The following is a 22,377-nucleotide window of genomic DNA, read 5'->3' on the forward strand; positions in this document are numbered from 1 at the left end:
TTTTCTGAAATTTCTTTGACCAGAATACATTCCCTTCTGATCAGAGGGGAAAAAAAGTAAAACAAACAAAAAAAATCCACCACCAAGCCATAGTTAACTGGGCTAGAAAAAGAGAACAGTGGTGTAGATCATCTAGAAGATGGGGAAAATCATCCACGCTTGACTTTGGAATATGTTACATGCATTTTTCCCCCAGAAGATTTATCTTCCTAATTATGCTTTGCTCTTTACTTAATATCAGGATTAGTTCTAAGTCCCTGAGCTCCCTTGCCAACTAATGAGCTGAACTGGATGGCAAGAAAAAGTCAGCTTGGAGTCAAATGAAATACGAGCTGCAGATAATCCACAGGCGGATACTTGAGCTTTGGCTGCACACAGAGAGGGGGTAGGAAGCCCTGGGGGGCTCTGTTCCCCTGCTCAGAAGCCAGGTTCCCAAGGATCAAAACCCAGCTTCACTACTGCTAACCCCAAAGTTATAGGGAGAGACCCTATCCTTTTTTTTTTTTTTAACATCTTTATTGGAGTAAAATTGCTTTACAATGGTGTGTTAGTTTCTGATGTATAACAAAGTGGGTCAGCTATATGTATACATATATCCCCATATCTCCTCCCTCCTGCATCTCCCTCCCACCCTCCCTATCCCACCCCTCTAGGTGGTCACAAAGCACCAAGCTGACCTCCCTGTGCTATGCAGCTGCTTCCCACTAGCTATCTATTTTACGTTTGGTAGTGTATATATGTCCATGCCACTCTCTCACTTCGTCCCAGCTTACCCTTCCCCCTCCCTGTGTCCTCAAGTCCATTCTCTACGTCTGTGCCTTGATTCCTGTCCTACCCCTACGTTCATCAGAACCATTTTTTTTTTTAGATTCCATATATATGTGTTAGCATACGGTATTTGTTTTTCTCTTTCTGACTTACTTCACTCTGTATGACAGACTCTAGGTCCATCCACCTCACTAAAAATAACTCAATTTCGTTTCTTTTTATGGCTGAGTCATATTCTATTGTATATATGTGCCACATCTTCTTTATCCATTCATCTGTCGATGGACACCTAGGTGGCTTCCATGTCCTGGCTATTGTAAATAGAGCTGCAGTGAACATTGTGGTGCGTGACTCTCTTTGAATTATGGTTTCCTCCGGGTAGATGCCCAGGAGTGGGATTGCTGGGGAGAGACCCATCCTTTCTGTGCTCTAGTTTCCCGGGATGCAGATTGCTGGTGCTAATGGTCCCCGCCTCCTGGAGCCAGAGGAGGATTAAAGGAGATGATGTGGGTAATGCACTTAGCCCAGGCCCTCAGCACGTGTCAGCCAGGACAATTATGTTGGGGCACGATTTGCATCCATATAATACTTTCTTCCAAATGGATTTCACCATTTAAAACACATTTTAACATCTCCTTTCTATCCTCTAGTTGGAGGGCAGGTGCCAACATTCTCATTTTACAGTTATGGAAATGAAGACCTGGAAAAGTAAAAAGAGTTGCTTTGGGTTTTGGAAGGAGCGGAAGAATTGGGACCACGTCTCATTTCTTTAGGGGCCTTTATGGCCAAGTGCCCCTGTCCCCACCCCATCACACATGGTCGGGTGTTCAACTCTACGCCTCAGTTCCTTTCTTAGCCAACACAAGGAAATTTAAGTTTCCTCCCAAGGCTTGTCCACTAAGACTTGGGAAGATTAGCCAAGAAATTACTGTTAAGTGCTCGGCCAAGATCAAATGCTGTGGAAATGCCGAGTTCCAGTAATGGGGAGAAACTGAAGAGACTTCCACTCACTCTGACTCTTTGTCAGGAGGCTGGCACGTTAGCAGGGCTAGAATTGAGGACTCGTCATTTCTGTGTTTTATGGAGGAAGGCCTTTGTGCCATTATCAATTTATCTCCTTTCCGAAATATTCTCCAGTGTTAGATTCATGGAAGAATTTTTTGGCCACGGTGGAATGGGGGAAGGTACAGGGAGGAAGCTAAAGTCCTTCCAAACCCCCCTGCCTTTGCAAGTAATTTATACAGAGACCAGACCCTTAGATTCTAGAGCGGATTCTAGCTCCTTCCTCACCTCCCACCCAAGGCACCTTCTTTTCCCTCTTACCTTCCCTCCCCTCCCCGTGGGTTCGACATTAAGAAAGGAGAAAGCAGAAAAGACAGGGCAGTTTGCACTCAGATTCTTTCTGCAAGACACCGCACAGGGTACTGCCCTGATCATTCTCCTACAAATCCCTGCCTGACCCCGGTGAGCACGTGCTCTCCCTGCTAGGAAAGTCTGCTCTGTGAAGATTGGGACCACATTGTCTTGTGCACATCCCATGGCACACAGTAACAGCTCAATATAGATGTGTTGAATGAATGAGTGAGTGAATGAATGAATGAATTCACTCCGTGACAGCAGAACGGCATGGCTATCAACGGACACTGCCGAAGAGGGGTGATACTTGTTTGTTTATGTATTGCTACTTAAAACTCGGAGGAGGAAGCTGCTTCTAAATTCCAAACATGAAAACCCAGTTAAACTAAATAGTAGGAAATTACAGGCAGCCATAAAAAATGAAGAATTTATTAATTAAAGCTAAACTCGCTCCTAAAAAATGAATTGAAATACTGTGAAAAGAAAGAAGATAAACCAACTTCCCATTCTGTGCTTAAAAATTCCCTCAGAGCATGACATAAATCACAGCAAGATCCTTTTTGACCCACCTCCTAGAGAAATGGAAATAAAAACAAAAATAAACAAATGGGACCTAATGAAGCTTAAAAGCTTTTTGCATAGCAAAGGAAACCATAAATAAGATGAAAAGACAACCCTCAGAATGGGAGAAAATATTTGCAAATGAAGCAACAGACAAAGGATTAATCTCCAAAATATACAAGCAGCTCATGCAGCTCAGTATCAAAAAAACAAACAACCCAATCCAAAAATGGGCAGAAGACCTAAACAGACATTCTCCAAAGAAGATATACAGATTGCCAACAAACACATGAAAGGATGCTCAACATCACTAATTATTAGAGAAATGCAAATCAAAATCACAGTGAGGTATCACCTCACACCAGTCAGAATGGCCATCATCAAAAAATCTAGAAACAATAAATGCTGGAGAGGGTGTGGAGAAAAAGGAACCCTCTTGCACTGTTGGTGGGAATGGAAACTGATACAGCCACTATGGAGAACAGTGTGGAGGTTCCTTAAAAAACTAAAAATAGAACTACCATATGACCCAGCAGTCCCACTACTGGGCATATACCCTGAGAAAACCATAATTCAAAAAGGGTCATGTACCACAATGTTCATTGCAGTACTATTTACAATAGCCAGGATATGGAAGCAACCTAAGTGTCCATCAACAGATGAATGGATAAAGAAGATGTGGCACATATATACAATGGAATATGACTCAGCCATAAAAAGAAACGAAATTGAGTTATTTGTAGTGAGGTGGATGGTCCTAGAGATTATCATACTAAGTGAAATTAAGTCAGACAGAGAAAGACAAATATGGTATCACTCATACGTGGAATCTAATTTTTTTAAAATGATATAAATGAACTTATTTAACAAAACAGAAACAGACTCACAGATTTCGAAAACAAATTTATGGTTACCAAAGGGGAAATGTCGGTGGGGGGAGGGATAAATTAGGAGCTTGGGATTAACATACAGACACTACTATATATGAAATAGATAACCAACGAGGACCTACTGTAGAGCACAGGGAACTCCAGTCAATACCCTGTAATGACCTTTATGGGAAAAGAATCTGAAAAAGAATGAATACTTGTATATGTATAACTGAATCCCTATGCTGTACGCCTGAAATTAATGCAACATTGTAAATCAACTATACTCCAATAAAATTTAAAAAAATAATAACACACACACACAAAAAATTCCCTCAGAGCTATGCCTCCCCCCTGCCCCTCCTGTGAAGTGGGTCCATGTTACCAGGCTCTGTCTGGGTACTGGGGACCCCAAACGGCTGACAAATCAAGCCGTTAACCTGCAGAATAGGGGAGCCAGATCACCTCTATTACGAAGATGCCCTCAAAGTTTGTTAAAGAATCAGAGACTTAAGAGTAATGTCTGAGGTTCTTAAGGACCATCTATTTGATTCCAAAAGAGATGCCGAGTAGGATCTAAGCGGGCGGGGAAGAGCGGGCCTAGCCCCTTGCTCCTCAAAGTGTGGTCTGTGACCCAGCAGCTTTGGCATCCAGTTAGGAGTGCAGAATCTCAGCCCCGGCGCACACCTGCTGAATCGCAGTCTGCGCTTTCACAGGACGCCCAGGTAATTCGCATGCACACTGCAGTGTTTGAGGACGACGGGTCTAGCCCACTCTCAGCGAAACAGTGAAAGGAGAGTTTTGCGCCTTATGAAACTGCAAGGGATGATATAGGACCGGGGTCCCCAGCTCCTGGGCCGCGGACCGGTACCGGTCAGCAGGAGGTGAGCGCGGGCCAGCGAGCGAAGCTTCATCTGCCGCTCCCCAAGGCTCGCGTTACCGCCTGAACTACCCCGCACACCCACCGTCGGTGGAAAAATCGTCTTCCACGAAACCGTTCCCTGGTGGCAAAAAGGTTGGGGACCGCTGCTACAGGAGATTTATACAAGTGCAGGGCACGTGCCTTCCCTTCTACAACATCCCCTGAGAGCATTGGGAATGGCAGAGAAATAGGAAGCCATCCCAACCTCCTGGGGTGACCCCAGAGGGGACCCGCCCTGCAGGCGCTGTTCAGGCTGTTGCCATCCTAGCCTGCAGAGGGCCGAGCCAGAGCCTGGGGACCATCTCCTTCCCCTTGGGCCAGCTGGAGAGTTTGGGACCCTTGTAGAAAGTGAGCACCCTCCAATGGGGGAAATGGGACCAAAACAGGACCGATGTTGAAATGCAGCCACGGTGAAGTCTGTAAAGAAATACACCTCTGGGGACAATTCCAATTGCCTTGAAGTACGTCGGGCTAATTATCTTTGCGGACACGAATAAACGTGTTCCTTAGAGACGCACGGTGACTGTCATAACTCAAAGATGAATATTGGATGAATGAGTTATTAGGGACTGGCCGGACTGCTAACCTCCCAGGCCCAGGGGGCAGCAATCCTCCTTTCTGCCTTCCCATGTCTGCCCCCCTTAAGCCTAACTAAGATTTGCGTTAAATATGTACGCAGCTACTGGGAGAGCTTTAGAGTCAATAAGACACCGGCCCCCACCTCGCTTAAGGGGATTGACTTGGAGCCATCAGCAGGGGTGGGGAGAGCCTCGCTGCAGAGACAGGAGGAGACATTTACTCAGCCAGGCCGCAGCCCGCAGCCAGGGGTTAGTCTCCTCTAATCCTTGGTCCTGCTGTCGTATTAGTTTCAGCCCTTAGCCCCCAGTCTAGTCTCAGGGAACGGCCTTCTGCCCTGAGGACCACAGGGCTAGGCTTGCCAAACTCCAGGCACGGCTGTGAACACCTTCAATCCTTTCCTCTGGTTTCCAGTCTCCCTGGGAGTGTCAGCCAGACCCCATCTTTTAAGAGCAAGGATCTCTAACGCTCCCTGGATACTCAGAGCCTGTCCCAGCCCCATCCTCTGATCGCCCTAGTTATTAGCATCTGAGGCAACCAGATCACTAGAGGATCAAATGAACACATGGGAACACGAAAGCAAAGGTTTTCTGGGTTCTGCCTTAAGCCCCGTGCAATCCGCCCATTTAACAGTGACCTGGAGACAAGAGGCATCCACACCCACTCTCCCACTCTCTCTCTTTTTTGTTTGTTGTTTGGCTTTTGTTTTTTCACGTATAGCGTGCAGTGAAGTACACAATCTCTAGTATATATCCCGACAGATTTTTACATATATATGCATGCAACTAACCACCACCTGGATCAAAAGTTAAAATATTTCCATCTCCCCCCCTCAGAGGTTCCCTCATGTCCCTTCCTAGTCAATATTCTCCCACACAAAGGTCCCACTGTTTAAACCTGTCACCACAGGTCAGTTATGCATGTTTTTGAACTTCATACACATAGAATCATTAAGTATGTGCTCTTCTGTGTCTAGCTTTTCTTAATCAACATGTTTTTGAAATATATCCATATGTGTAGCAGTCTTTCATTGTCTTGTGATAGCTGGGTAGCATTCCATTGTGGGAATATACTACAGTGTATCCACTGAAAGGACATTTAGGTGGTTTTTAGACTTCTGGCTACTATGAATTAGTCCTTCTATAAATATCCATGTGTATGTTTTTTGATCACACAATGCTCACTTCTGTCAGGGGCTGAATGTAACCAAGACGGGTCTGAGATTTTACTCAAGTTACAGGCTCACAAAGTAGCCTGCCCATTTCATGGATGCTGGCAGAAGACACAACACTCCTGGGTCAGAGATGAAGGGCCATTTCTCACCCACAACAAGAGCAGCAGCCAGAGTATTTGCAGTTTTGCACCAGTTCTTTGAGACCCAGTCCCTAAAGGGTAATTAAGGCCGAGAGGGCCACATGATGCACACACACACAGTAGGGTGTATTACAAATGCTTGGGGAACCCAAATTTTTTTATAATGGCCAGTAAGCATGCCTGCCTTTAGTTCTGGAGGGAGATACAATATCTGTGTCCCAAGACTGTAAGCAAATCTGCCTTTTGCTAGGGAGACACTATCTCTGTATCTCAAGGCTGTTCAGTATACAAACATCCTCGAAAACATAGTCTGGAACAAAGGACGTTCAATGCCTTGCTTACAAGGTGTACAGAAATGCAAGAGCCCAACAGAGAATTGTTTCCCAACAGGTAAATGCCCAGGAGTGGAACTGCTGAGTCAAAGGGGCTAGCCTATGTTTAGTTTTAGCAGATGCTGCCAAAAAAAGGGTCCCAAAGTGATTGTACCAATTTACACTCCCATTAGCAGTGTCTGAGATTTCAACTGCTCCAACACCTGGTATTGGTGATCTGTTTCATTTGAGCCAAACAGCCATACTGATCTGTTTCACTATGGCCATGCCTTTGTTTTTTTTCACATGGCAGATGTTTAGATGTTATTTATAATGGTGGTTCAGATCAACATGAACATTATTGCCTTTACCAAATTTTCATTTGTCAACTATATATTAACAGCCATATGCCAGGTGAGCAGTGTGCAGTGTAGATATGAGGCTCTGGGAAGCAGACACACAGGGCAAACTTCTCTCAGGAAACACATTTTAAAGACATAGAAAGTAGGATGTGGTTCCTAAGCAGGGGGAGCTGGTCTTAGGGGAAGCACTTCTGTTCAGGCCCGGCCACCATGAGGGGCCCGAGGAGACATGCTTGCTCAGTGGAGGAGAAAGGGGTGTGATGGCGGGAACACGGGAGGGCCAATGACCAGACCTGCTCACAGGATCACCTGAACTTTCTAGCGGGGCTGCACTGACCAGAATGCTAGTAGATGATGATGACGATGATGATGATGAAGATAACAGTCGTCAGTTATTGAGTACCCCCTATGTTCCAGGCACCAAGCTAGGCTCCTTACATGTATTAAATTACTCTGTACATTGCAGCCAGCACCCACTGGCCGGTGACGAGATGAAAAGATTTAGTAAAAGGCTTTCTGCTAGTGAAAACACTGGTCTTGGAGGAGAGCTGTCAGGGAGGTTTAAGAGAGATTTGGAAGGGCTTTGGCGTTTTTATGATTCCATCCAATTCAGTTACGTGTCTAGAAGTTACGTAGGGTGAATTTCCTTAGCTTACATCTCGATTAGCTAGCTATTCAATAACAATAATAACAATAATGATGATGGTGATAATAGTAATAACATCTTCTTACTCTGGGCTAGGCATGATACAATGTACTTTGTATTTCATTCAGTCCTTACTTCAACCCTATGAGATATTACAATTCCCATTTTACAGAAGAAGAAACAAGTATGGAGAGGTTAATTAATGAGTCCATGGTCTCACAGCTTTTAGTAGCAAAGCCAGGATTCATACCCCAGTGGGTCTGACTTCAAAAATGTTTTCTTTCTACTCTGCAGCACTGTCTTTCCATCTACCCTTGGTCAAACGACACGCTTCTTATTTTAGGGACAGGCTTATAGGAAGGCCTAATTTGCTAAGGATGATTATTGGGAATTAAGCCTGCCGTTGGAAGATGGATTTGTGTGTGTGTGAAATGACCTGGTTCTCTGCTCTAGATCTGTGCAGCTCTGGTTTTAGTACATGGATACTGAGTTGACAATCATCCTGGGAAGGACTGCTACATCCACGCCTGGGGGTAGACACAGCGTTTCCTGACAGTGAGGCCATTCCCAGTCCCAACCATCCTCAGGCAAGTCCTCAGGGAGGAAACCAGAATTCTGAGCAGAGGTCCTAAGCAGACAGAGAGGGACCCTCTGATTCTTTCACAGCTTTGTCGTCTTGGGCCTAGAAGATTTAAAGGAATACAGGTGTGTAGGCATGAGTTTGTCAGCGCTGGGAGATTTGGAGACAGACTGGGAACCAGGATGGGACAGTCTTGAAAGTCCTAGAGGCCAGGCCTCATGTTTACACAGTAAGCTACGCCTGATCGCAAGCACTGGTCCAGGGTCAAAGTCTGGTCAGAGTGAGCTCAGGTTTGTTTTTGCTGCATTTTACTTTGAATCTGCAAATCAGCAGGTCAAAGATACACCCAGGGTCAGGGACACACGTGAGTGAACACCGCTCTCCAGTGCCACCCTAGTTCCCTACAGACACCAGAAGTTCATGGTCTCAGCAGCCACAGGCTATGAGAAATTTGCCAGGTCAGAGTTGGACAAAACTCTGATGGGGAGACCTGGGGGCAGGGGATGGAGGGAGGGGGGCATGGGGAGAGTCCCTGTCATATCAACATCCCAGTGACACGTGCACTTTACCCAGGTTCTCTAAGATGGAAAAGTTTAAGACCCAAAGGAATTTATCCATTCATTCAAAAACAAAAAAACGTACTGAGCTCTTTTAGGTATCAGATAATGTTCTAGAGATACAACGGTGAACACAACCAAATTCCTAGTCCCAAGAAATATACATTGCAGTAGGGAAGACAGACGGTACACAAATAAATATATGACCTATACTATAATATAATGTTATAATTTGTATAGAACTGATAAACACTAGGAAGTGAAATAAAGCAGAGTAAGGGGATTGAGAGGGTTTCTTTAATAGATAAGTGAAGGACAGGCTCAGAGTAGAGGTAGTTGTGGAGCAGAGATGTGAATAAAGTGCGAGAGTGAGCCATGTGGGTAGCTGGTATTGTTCCAAGTAAAGGGAACAGACAGTGCAAAGGCCCTATGGCAAGTGTGTAGACAGCGTGTTCAAAGAACAGCAAGAGGCCAATGTGCTTACAGCAGAGTAGCAAAGGGATGCAGGGGAAAAAAGATGAGGCAGAGAGTTAGCTGGGGGTCAGAGGATGTTGGTTCTTTTTTTTTTTTTTTTTAATTGAAGTATAGTTGACTTACAATGTTGTGTTTGTTTCAGGTGTATAGCAAAGTGATTCAGCAAAGTGATTCAGTTATACATATAAGAATATATATATATATTCATTTTCAGATTCTTTTCCATTATAGGTTATTACAAGTATTGACTATAGTCCCCTGTGCTATCGGTCCTTACTGTTTACCTATTTTATATATAGTAGTGTGTATCTGTTAATCCCAAACTCTCAATTTATCCCTCCTCTTCTCTTTCCCCTTTGGTAACAATAAGTTTGTTTACTATGTCTGTGAGTCTATTTCTGTTTTGAAAATAAGTTCATTTATATCACTTTTTTGGATTCCACATATATGTGATATGATATTTTTCTCTGACTTACTTCACTTAGTATGATAATCTCTAGGTCCATCTATGTTGCTGCAAATGGTATTATTTCATTCTTTTTTTATGACTAATATTCCATTGGGTATATATACCAAATCTTCTTTATCCATTCATCTGTTGATAGACATGTAGGTTGCTTCCTTGTCTTGGCTATTATAGACAATGATGTCATGAACATTGGGGTGCATGTATCTTTTTGAATTAGAGTTTTCGTCTTTTCTGGATATATGCCCAGGAGTGGGATTGCTGGATCATATGGTAGCTGTATTTTTAGTTTTTTAAGGAACCTCTGTACTGTTCTCCATAGTGGCTCCACCAATTTATACTCCCACTAACAGTGTAGGAGGGTTCCCTTTCCTCCACACCCTCTCCAGCATTTATTATTTGTAGACTTTTTGAGGATGGCCATTCTGACCGGTGTAAGGTGATACTTCATTGTAGTTCTGATGTGCATTTCTCCAATAATTAGTGATGTTGAGCATCTTTTCATGTGCCTATTGGCCATCTGTATGTCTTCTAGAGTATGTTGGTTCTTGAAGGCATGGATAGGGAGTTTGTGTTTCATTCTGATACTGATGGAAAACTATTAAAAGATTTTGTGAGAAAAGTTACAGTCTGTACGAGGCCAAGAATGGATGCAGGAAGACTTGTGTATTCATTTCTCAGGGTTGCCAAACAAAACCACAAACTTGGTGGCTCAAAATAACAGAAACTTATTTTCACACAGTTTTAGAGGCCAAAATGGTAAACATCAGGTTGTCGGCAGGGCCGTGCTCCCTCTGAAGGCTCGAGGAGAGAACCCGTCCCTGCTTCTGGTTCTGGCGGCGCCAGGCATTCCCTGGCTGTGGCAGCTTTGTTCCAACTTCCACCTCCATCTTCACATGGTCTTCTCGTCTGTGTCTGTGTCTTCTTCTCTTCTGTCTCTTCTAAGAACACTTGTCATTGGATTTGGGGCCTACCTGGATAATCCAGGGTGATCTCATCTTGAAATCCTTAATTTATCTAGATCTACAGAGACCGTTTTCTCAAATGAAGTCACATTCTCAGTTCCAGGGGTTACAATGTGGACACACCTTTTGGAGGCCACCTTTCAACCCACTACATCTAGTCAGGAGGCCATCATAGTAGCCCAGAAAGGCGGTAAGGGTGACTTGCCTTAGAGTGGTGGCAGCCAGACGGTGAGAAGTGGTTGGATTGTATTAGGGTGACAGCTCAATGGAGAGGATTTACTCGTTCATCATCTCCACAAATATTTCTCGGGTTCCTACCATGTTCCAAGCACTGCCGGCACTGAGGATACAGCACGGAAGAAACAGATGCAACACTCAACCACCTGAGCTCACGTCACGGTCCAGCAGCAAAACACATAAGTGTGCTATGTGTCACAAAGGAACACGCAACAGACAGAGCTGCCCTAGTCAGTACAGAACACTGGAGGAATACAACTTAACCAGGCCAAAGGGTACCCCGGGGGCGGGAGATGGGGAGGGTTGAGAGCCCTGGTGGAGAGAGCTGAATTTGTGGAGTTCCTGGTCACAATGTCTTTAAAGAACCAGACAAACAAGGATGGCATGTGGCCTTGGGGCAGCCTGGCCATCAGAATGTCTCAGACCACCCAGGACATACCACTGTCCACTCGCAGCCTGCCAACACATCTGCTTCTGAAGTTTGCATTTGCATGTGTAACCATTTTAGCAACCCACCCACTCCCTAACATTATGGCCCCGGATCCTACCATAGCGACACCAGGTACATGAGCAAAATTGTTGCCCACAACCCGAGGTTACCCAGATCAGGTGAGACTGCTCCCAGCATGCGACATACGCCACCCTTGAGTCACCCCCAGGGTCCTAAAGTAATCCTACCCAGATCCCTGCAGTTAATGGGTCTTCAGGTAATTAAATCCTAACCTTTAAATTGCTCATACAGACCCTGGGTTTCACTTGCCAGTTGCAGATACAAAAGTCTGACTACTCAAAAAGTTGCTTTTAAGGAAAGGTCGTTCATCTGCAAGATTCATAAAACTCATTAGCATGCTCAAAACCTCGCAGATAAAAGGCAGAGTCAAAATATAAATGGAAAAGGAGCAGGATTCCTCTGCTGTGTGGTCTGACTGCAGGCCCGCCCCTAACGTTTGCGGGGCTCAAGGCAAAAGTGAAGGCGGAGGCCCACACGCTGCATGTCTAAACACTTAAAAGATCAAGGTAAGAGACTCTTAAAATGTGGCGTAGCCTCCTCCTTTAACAATTACCCCTTCATAACGATCTGGATGGCCACAACCCCCAGTCCGCAACCTGTCTCACTTTCTTCCTAATGAGGCTTCATCCGGCACTGAAATGAGTCCCAGGCAAAGGCAAGTGGACACCCTAGCCCACACAGCCAAGCCCCAAATAGTCCCCCACGGGCCACACCTCATGTCTAATGGTCCGCCTTCTGGATGATGGATGCCAGAAATAGCACAGACTCCCGGAAGCTGACTCAGAGCCATTGGGTAGGGAATTCCAGGATCCCAGTTATCTGGAATGTGGTCTGGAAGGGTCAGTTCAGGGCACTGGGTGGGCACAACCCATTAGTCTCCCCATCTTATGGGGAAGGGGAAAACTGGGGGAGGGCCCATAATCTTTGGTTGGATTGAAGTTACTTCCTGCTGATTGTTAACAGAAACTGGAAGTATGGGGGCATCCAACATTTAATTAGGTCACTGGTCCTGCTGAAGTGCCAGAGGGGAAAGCGGGTCTAGATCAATCTAAGAGGGTTAGATTAAGACAATCTAAGACAGTCTGCTGGATCCAGGGTTGATCCAGCAGACTGTCCTTCCCAAACAAATTGTAAGAAACAATCTGCTATTGATAAAGGGAATGCCTAAGACTCCGAATAATCTCTATACAAAGTAAAAGCAAAGAAAGTACCTCACTGGCATGAGAAGTTCCTTCTTCGAGGCTGTTATTTTACTTCCCATGATGGCAGCTGGGTACATATCAGTGTGCTGCTCCTGGTCAGGTCTCATTGTCCCATCACTGTCGAGTTCTGGGTGAGGAGTCACCAGGAGACCTACTTGACAAGCCAACAGCTATGGACTCACGTGCACGTGCACACACATACACATACACACACCACACCACACAGATTTCTACAGGAAGGAAGGGTAGAGAACAGAGCCTCTGACTGAAGCCAAGCAGCCTTTCCATGGATATAGTGCAGCACACGGTTCCATTTATGAATCGTTCGTTCATTCATCCAAGCAACAAATACTCAGGGAGAGTCTAGTAGATGCCAGACCCTGCACGGTGCTGGCATTGCCCATCACGGGGCTAGGCACTGGGAAAACTAAACCCTGTCTCTGCCCTCTGACTTCCAACCTAGCTAAGAAGAGAAAGCCACGCACTAGTGATTTTCAAAACGAGTTGAAATAAAGAATGAATTGTACGGACAGATCTTGACCACTGCTTGACTTCGCAGGTCAGGGAGGGAGGCAGGATCCCCGTCTTACAGGGGCTGATGGTCTCAAAGTGACAATGCCAGTCGGGACAATGATGGAGGCACGCTGGGCAGCCGTGGGCCAGGATCTATGAACTAAAGAAAGGCCTGGGGTGCTTGAGGACTGAGTCATGTTTTTTGTTTTCACAATGTCGTCCACACATTTCTTCCCAGCCTCTCACACAGCCAGGGTCTGAATTTATAAGACGACCAGCTCAGTCACGAGCCTTTTGAGACCACAGGACCAGTGCCTGTGTAGACATCTGTATGAATCCCTTTCATTGTTTTTCACCCATGGACCTTGGTTTCTCAAAATTTGATCCAGGCAAATTTTTATCTTCCTCTTTTCACAGTAATAACTCACTCTCCTCTTTTTTATTTATGGCATATATAGCTCAGGACTCAAGGCTTCTGTGTGTTTGCTAACAAGTGTCTCCTTGCTCAGTTTACATAATTGTGATTGCCAGTGAGGAAAGTTTGTATGCAGTGATCTACCAGGAGCAAGATTCTGATACTCTTAGAGATGGTACCAGGCCATGGTGAGTCCTTGACTCAGTGGCCAGAGTCAGGAATAGTCAGGGAACTAGCTCCCGGGCTCGTCCCTAAAGTGCGGGATTCCTCTGAAGTGTTTTAAACAATCTTCGTAGCTTGAAAACCAGGAATTTCATCAAGGAGAGTTCATTTCTACCATCTACTATGCTGATTAACAAACTACTACTTTCACCAATGGAAACCTCTGCGGAAATGTTAATTAGCAGCATCTGGTGTGGATCAGAAATATGGATACTAATTGAAGCAATTGTAGTCGTTATCTCTGGAGTGTGGCCTTTCGGATAAAATGTTAGGTGATCACCTTGAAGTGAGAATTCCTGATTAGGGAATTGACAGCCCCTGGAGTGTAGGTTAAAAATGTACACATTCCTATCACATTCTCTCTATGAAAGCGTTTTAAAGAAAATTACAGACATTATCATGCTGCCCACACGAAGCTCTCATTCATTCTGTGTTCTAAGTATAACCGTCCGGGGGGGAAAGGAGCAGGAGACACATTTTCTAAGTAAGACAGTCTATCCCAGGCAATAAAAGCCCCGTTGTTGTTTTCTATCTCCGTGTAACTTATTTCTCAACTGTTTGCTGGAAGCTTTCCAGAGTCCTCCTGGGTTTCGTGTGCACATGCACAGTGATGCTAGGTTTTGCGGAAGAGGGGTGGAGAGGTGGGCGTTCCAGGAAAATGGAATGCGGAACACTAAACTTTCAGCCTTGACCGTCCTTCCGAGAAACTGAGGGGATTTTTAAAGACTACAGAGTGGGAGCTGCAGCAGGTACAGATACTCTCCCTTCTCTGCAGACCTGATTCCCAACTAGGTTCCAGCCTCCCTTTTTTTTTTTTTTTTTTAACATCTTTATTGGAGTATAATTGCTTTACAATGGTGTGTTCGTTTGTGCTTTTTAACAAAGTGAATCAGCTATACATATACATATATCCCTATATCTCCTCCCTCTTGGGTCTCCCTCCCACCCTCCCTATCCCACCCCTCTAGGTGGACACAAAGCACCGAGCTGATCTCCCTGTGCTATGCAGCTGCTTCCCACTAGCTCTGTATTTTACATTTGGTAGTGTATATATGTCCATGCCACTCTCTCACTTCGTCCCAGCTTACCCTTCCCACTCCCCGTGGCCTCAAGTCCATTCTCTACCTCTGTGTCTTTATTCCTGTCCTGCCCCTAGGTTCTTCAAAACCTTTTTTTTTAGATTCCATATATATGTGTTAGCATACGATATTTGTTTTTCTCTTTCTGACTTACTTCACTCTGTATGACAGTCTCTAGGTCCGTCCACCTCACTACAAATAACTCAATTTCGTTTCTTTTTATGGCTGAGTCATATTCCATTGTATATATGTGCCACATCTTCTTTATCCATTCATCTGTCGATGGACACCTAGGTGGCTTCCATGTCCTGGCTATTGTAAATAGTACTGCAATGAATATTGTGGCACATGACTCTTTTTGAATTATGGTTTGCTCAGGGTATATGCCCAGTAGTGGGACTGCTGGGTCGTATCAGCCTCCCTTCTTTGCAGACCTGATTTCCAACTAGGTTCCAGCCTTGACTTTATCCCAACGTTCTGATACCTGCCCTGAAATGTTACTCCTCCCCGCTCTTCTCTCCTGTGTGTGAGATACATCGATAGCATCGCTGCCTTTCCCCTTCCCCCCGGCACTGAAAGCTTCACTTCATTAACTCTCACAAATAAGGGCATGAGCAAACTCAAAGCACATGCCCGTTGTTTTTTTTTTTCAAGCTTTTTTTTTTTTTTTAATGTGGACCGTTTTTAAAGTCTTTATTGAACTTGTTACAATACTGCTTCTGTTCTATGTTTTGGTTTTTTGGCTGCAAGGCATGTGGGATCTTAGCTCCCCGACCAGGGATCGAACCCACACCCCCTGCATTGGAAGGAGAAGTCTTAACCACTGGACCACCAGGGAAGTCCCGCACATGCCTGTCATTTGAAACTGGGTGCAAAAAATCTGCCTTCAGCTGAAATGCATTAATTAGCATGGCACGGTTCCTGGAATCAAGGGGAAGGAGAGAGCAGTCCTCCAAGTGAGCTCGCTGACCAGAGGGAGCAGATGCTGGAGAAAGGGTCACGTGATTTTCCAGGGACAGGTTTCCTCTTTGGATGCCAGGATTTGGAGGGATAGCCATTACCAACCATGGGAGTGTGGCTGATGAAATTAAGGGAGGCATTTTTAAATTCAATTACACCCTCAGTGGAAATGGTCTCACTAATGCTTGGGGAGAGAATTATACCCAGTCCATAAAGCCTAACATTTCTAAACCCAATTTTGCGAATTATTCTAAAGGTTAATTCAAGATCTCTCTTCCAAATGCGAAGTTAAATATGGCCAATGGAAGGAAGACATCCGCAGACTGGCTGAGGGGTTTATCAGCCTGTAAGAGTTTTAATTAATGTAATCACTAATGTTGCATTAACAGTTTAGTGAAGGAAAGTAATTACTCACACATCCACTGTATCAGGTGGGAAGATTAGAATTCATTTTCCAAAACGATTAGCATTTTGCCAATTAAAAGAATCCCTTCTCCCTGCCAGCAGCCCTGTGACCTCGCTCACCCGAAGATCATTTAAATGAAACATATTTTGCATCAGAAGATAGAGCAGGAAGAAATGGAGAATTAAGGCTGTGTTTATTCTTAGCGCCTTCTCAGGGCATAGCAAGCGCAGGGGTCTCCGCGAGTTTATAACGTCTCGCTTTATTTGCATAGTCATTCACTTCAGTCACTTTGGATTATACCCCTGGCTGCTCTGTTACCCTGCAGCAATTAAACAATGGAAAGGCCAGTGGAAGACGATCCCAAAAGGAAGCAAGGGGAGAGTCTGGGTGGAATGACCAAGCCTAGGGTCCAGGGGTTGGACAAGTGCCAGGACTCACTGTTGCCCCATCCTGAGTGACAGCTGGAACCGGCTATGCCGGTGGGCTTGGGCCATCATGCTGCCCGCAGGGGCTCCCTGAAGTGTGAAGCTGTGTCCCTTGGGCCCTCCTACGGACGGTCCCTGAGTGCTGGGTGTCATCTCCGTGCCAAGACTTTGGCAATATGGTCCCACTGCTCTCCAGCCTTTCTCCTCACCATCTCTGCCAGATCCTCTAGTGACAGCCACTTGGAACTTTTCATTTCTTAAAAATCCCAAGGGCTTTCAGATCCAGCTCCTTGGAACCTGTTATTCACCCCATCAGCAAACCTTTTGCCTACTTTGTTAGAGCATCACCCTTCCTGCTTCGCCCAGGGTAACTGGCACTTGGCACTGACTAGAATAGCTACGGCCCCCACTCTGCACACTCAGACCCCTCCGGTCCTGCATTTTTGCAGTGTGTTGTATTATCCTAATCACAGTGAGCTACTGAGACAGGAACTGGTATCGTACTCTGCTCGGTATTCTCAGCCTGTGCTGAGGCGGTGCACATGTCAGCTGCTGTATCCATTCTTGTCGAATGGCTTAATGATTGTGGCCATATATTAGCCCTCCCTGCCTCCCCCCTATCAGCCTCATCAAAGCTCAGCCTAGGAGGCCCAGACTGGTCGGATCAGCTAACATCACAAAGGAGGGAACTGAGACATTTGCGTGCAGGTGGACATTCCCTCTTCACATGTGCTCCTCACTGGTGAAGCACCACTTCCAAAGGGGGCTGACCCTCACTGAGTGCACCTCCTGGGCTTCCTTCTGGTAGGTCTCTGATTGCGTTTAGCCAATGGGGGGCACTGGCAGGAGATTGGAGTCGGGGAAGAAAGGGAGGTCGAGGTGTTTCTTCCTCATGCCCTCCTTACTCTGATTTCACGTCTCTGAGACTAGCTGCACAGAACAGGATGGAGAAGATGGAAGATGGATCTGGAGAAGAGCAGAGAATAACTAGCCCAGAGGCCATTTCTGAGATGGGAATTTCAGGACATTCCGTCATCATGCATCGGCATTGGACACGAGGCCCCAGCCAAGTGCTATGCTGGGGTCTCCAGACCCTTCTGGTGGCCTGTGTTCAGCCCAGAGTGCTGCCCAGGTGTGAGGGTCAGCTGACCAGGACCAAGGCAGGCAGCCATGGACTGAGGGGGAAGGCCACCGAAACGCTTCATCCCAAACCGTATCCAAATGGAAATGCCATACTGATGTAATACTTGATGTGGTTATTAAAGCTGTTTGACAGGCACTGTTTCACTTGATCCCCTAACAACCCTATGAAATAAATATTTTGCTGATGGGGCAACTGACTTGATCAAGGCTGCCGGACAAGTAAACAGTGGAACAGACCAAAGTTGGCCAACATCCAGATGGTGATCTTCCCAGGCTATGATCTATATCACCTTTAACTGATTTGGGCTCCATTCCCAGCTGCACCCCTTATAAGCTGTGTGACCCTGGGCAAGTGACTCAACCTCTCTGTTTCTTCATCTAGAAGACACACATAACATGTTTCTCTCGTTACTGCTGTGACTGCTGTGAGGGTGGGGGGCTTCTCAGAGGCTGGGAGAGGGGACAGCGTTTGGGGCTTTCCATGAGAAGCCAACACCAGGTCCTCTTGAGCGAAACAGAAGAGGCTGATCTTCTGCCGGGCCTGTTGGGAGGACCTGGGAGGGGTCCTTGCATCTGGCTGGTGGAGTGTATGAGCCTGGGCTACTTGTACAATCCCAGGGGATCCTAGGAACTGGCCCCCCTCCTTCACGCATTGACTAAATGATATCAGCCACCAGCAAGCAGGTAGGAACTAAGCCAGATTTAACTTTTTTTAAAAAGTACGAAAATTGATCTTTTCCATGAGAAATTAAATGAAATCATGACACAAAAAGTATCTACTTTCCACAGCGCCTAACACTTAGTAGATGCTACATACTAGTTACTTCCCTTCCCCATATTTAACACTAAAGGCTGAGTCAGACTCACCACTAGCAGGATTCTGGAACACAGCCTTTCCTTCAAGGGGAAGACACTGTCCACCTTGGGACAGGTGGCTTGGCAGGTGTGCAGGATGGGTGACGACAGGCTGCCCAGTAGCGGCTACGCGGGAGCTACTGGAAGGGCCCTGTAGCTCACCCTCCAGGTTGGCTGGGCTCCCGGAGCGGGGGAGAGCGGGGGTGAACAACTCCAGAACAGAGCTAGTCGGGCCCCCAGTGCATGTGTATGTGTCCCTGGGTGCTCTACAGAGAGGGAAGCTCGCCAGGCCTCCACTCTCAGCCACTCTCTGAGCCCGGGGAGACAGAGACTGGCCGCAACAGTGGTGAGTGTGAAAGACAGACCATCACCCATCACCCTGGTCCTCTACATGCTGGGAAGGAACCGAAGCGAGGAGGCAAGTGCCCAAAGGCACCCGAAGTCCAGAGGGGCTTGGAGAGCGAACCTGAGGGCAGCCCAGAGAAGGCTGCCACGTGAACGGCTAATGCCTGAAGCATCCTGAAGACCGGCCACCTCCCCTGCACAGCCCAGATCCCACAGACTAATTAAAGAAAAACACCTCAAAGAATGGGGGAGGGAGCTGGAGGTGGGATTATTGAGGGGAGGGCAGTTGCTGTGTTCAGAGTCATGAGGCGTGAAAATGAATCCCATCTTTCACTTCCCAGCTTTGTAACCTTGGGCATGTTACTACTGAGGACTGTTTCTTCAACGGAAAAACAGGAATCGCAGTCCTCGTGCCAGGGAGGAGCCTTTTCAAAACCATAATTAATTAGATACGTACTAACGTCTGTACCACCTACACGGAGAAACGCAGTGTTTATTTTGCTCACAGCTGTATCTCTAGGGTCTGGTCATGGCAGGTGCTCAGTAAATGCTTACTGATACCTGATCAGAAAGTGTTGTCACAGGTCCTGATGTTTTGAGGGCATTGGTGGGCACGCTGTCGTGAGGAACAAAAGGTCAAGAGAGTCTCAGGGTGGAAGCTGGCTAGTGGTGAGCCCCTGGCAAGCTGTTCTGGAACAGTGAGCCTAAAGCAGGACAGAAGTGTGCCTGGTGGGGCAAAGTCCCAGGAGTCATAGCTCAGGCTCCCTCCCTGGGGACTGTGGTCCAGCTGCACACAATCAGCTCGGGGTCCCATGGTTGCCTGACTACCCAGAAGGGCACCGCAGATAGCACACCCCCTGGCAGTACTGGAAGGACAAATAGGTATTTACCAAAATTTTGTTCTAAAAATAACAGTAATGATAAAATAGAGGGAAAAAATCCATTGACTTCCAGCGCCTGCACAAAAATATCAACTGTATCCAAAAAGCACAAAAAAAATTGATTTCTTTGTTCTTTATGACTAATGACCATCCATGCAAGTTATTTGAAGGGGAAAATTGCCTATTTGAGTATCTAATTAAAGAATCAGAAAGGCATAAATACTGCATTTTCTTGGACTGAGTTTTCAGAATCTCAACCACCCAAGGCAACCACCATGTCCCTCATTGTTTTAAAGTTTTGTTTTTTTTTTTTAAATATACTAATACATTTGGAAAATCTCTTCTTGCAGGAGGAATCTCTTGAAGGAGCTTCTATTTCCGATTGGGTAAATTTACATTCTATCCTGAAATGAAATGACTTGGAGAAGACTTCAGCATCTAAATCTGGCAAAACATTCAAAACAATGAATTTTGTCTCATTAAAGTATTTGTCAAAACAGATAATAACAAGTGTTGGCAAGGACGTGGAGAAACTGGAACTCTCTTAAATGGCTGATGGGGATGTAGAATGGTGCTGCCGTTTTGGAAAACAGTCTGGCAGGTCTCATTTTTTTAAGAAATAGAGCTTTCTCTACCTGTACGGGAGAGTCTGCTTTCCACATTCTGAACACCGGCGGCGGGGGTGGGGGGGGGGGGGAGTCTCAGCCAGGCTGAGAGACTGATCTCACCGCCACTAATGCTCTCCTCTTTCGCCTACAGTATGTGTCCGGCCGACGCGCCGTCACCCAGAGCGCCCCGGAGCCCGGCAGCTTCCCCCCTCACCTCCTTCCCCCGCTCCTCCGCCACCATGCCCGCCAGCCCCACCTCCGCCACCACGCCCGCCCTCACCACCCCCCGCACCAGGAGGCGGGGCTACACGCTGCCCAGGTGACGCCCTGCACGTGCCCCTTGTTCTCCTGCCAGTGGGAAGGCCACCTGGAGGTGCTGGTGCCCCACCTGCGGCAGATGCACAGAGTGGACATCCTGCAGGGCGCCGAGATCGTCTTCCTGGCCACGGACATGCACCTGCCGGCACCGGCCGACTGGATCATCATGCACTCCTGCCTCGGCCACCACTTTCTGCTGGTGCTTAGGAAACGGGAGAGGCACGCAGGGCACCCCCAGTTCTTCGCCACCATGATGCTCATCGGGACCCCCACCCAGGCCGACTGCTTCACCTATCGCCTGGAGCTCAACAGAAACCACCGGCGTCTCAAGTGGGAGGCCGCCCCCCGGTCTGTCCTGGAGTGCGTGGACTCGGTGATCACTGACGGGGACTGCCTCGTCCTCAACACCTCGCTGGCCCAGCTCTTCTCCGACAACGGCAGCCTCGCCATCGGGATTGCCATCACCGCGGCGACGGAGGTCTGCTCCTCGGAAGCTGAGATGTGACGCAGAGGCCCCGGACGGTCACGTGCAGCCACTCCTTCCCCGAGGAACTCTGCCTGGGCCCTTGGATCTCCGAAGGCCAGGACTCCAGGCTCCTTTCTGTTCTTCTCCCTCCTTCTCCCCTTCCTTCCTTTCTTTTTTTGTCTCAGGTACTTTGTGGTATTTGGTATTTGTCTGCCATGGGCATTATATTACGTAAACATCTTGTGATTCAAGATCTTGGTGTGAGGTTTGTCCTGATTTGTTGGCATAGTTTTATAGAACACTTTTAATCGGATTCAGTCAGAATGGTGATTTCTCGCCACCTTCTCCTTGCAATTCCCTTCTCCGCTGCTTCTAAATTGAGCAAAAGTCACCAAGGTCACAAAGCAGACTCTTGGGGTTGAAAGGAGACTTAGTGTCCAAATCATTTCTTCCTTCTCTTTTTAATCTATTTCAGAGTGAGCTAACTCTGAAATGCGTGCCGACAGCAGATTAGGGAACGGGACCTGGCCAGCTCAGAGGTATGTATTTCAGACCAACTAGACACAAGTCTGCCACCTTCCCAGGAACCTCAGGGGCCACGCTGCCTGGACACAAGGAGATGGCGTCTCCTTCGAAGGCCAGGGCGCCGGGCTGAAGGCACCATCACGCCATGTGTCCTCTGGATTGATCCCGGGGCTCGGGGGAGTGGGCAGAGGTCGAACCCTCTTTTGGCAGGCTGTTATGAGCTTGCTTTCAGCCCGAGCCATCTTTTCCTGCTCCGAAATCAAAGGCCTCAAGGGTTTGGTGCTTTCTTGAAAATCTCTTTGCCCTCTGTTGAGCAAGTCATGGAAAAGGATGGGCAAGATGCAGGGGAAGAGAAGCAGCAGAAAAAGCGAAGGATAAAATTAATCTCCCACCTCTGGGAGGGCGTTCTCTCCTGAGAGAGCTTGATTATCAAGTTATAAAATCCATCAGTCCTTTCCCTGGGGTGGGAAACTTTTGTATCAGGCAAAGAGCCCTCTGTGCTCTTGACGGTTCATAGCCAGAACCACGATTCGGCATCA

General features: G+C 46.8%; 1 protein-coding gene across 1 annotated transcript in view; it reads left to right on the top strand.

The window, feature by feature from the left end:
* Positions 1-21,352, top strand: part of SIAH3 (siah E3 ubiquitin protein ligase family member 3) — a 71,162-nt gene extending 49,810 nt beyond the window's left edge. Inside the window, exon 2 of the mRNA XM_068526986.1 lies at positions 20,681-21,352. Within this exon, the coding sequence (XP_068383087.1) occupies positions 20,681-21,352 (672 nt within the window). The remainder of the gene's footprint in view (positions 1-20,680) is intronic.
* Positions 21,353-22,377: the final 1,025 nt, after the last annotated feature.

Source organism: Eschrichtius robustus, chromosome 18, assembly GCF_028021215.1.
Source record: "Eschrichtius robustus isolate mEscRob2 chromosome 18, mEscRob2.pri, whole genome shotgun sequence".
Classification (NCBI taxonomy): Eukaryota; Metazoa; Chordata; class Mammalia; order Artiodactyla; family Eschrichtiidae; genus Eschrichtius; species Eschrichtius robustus.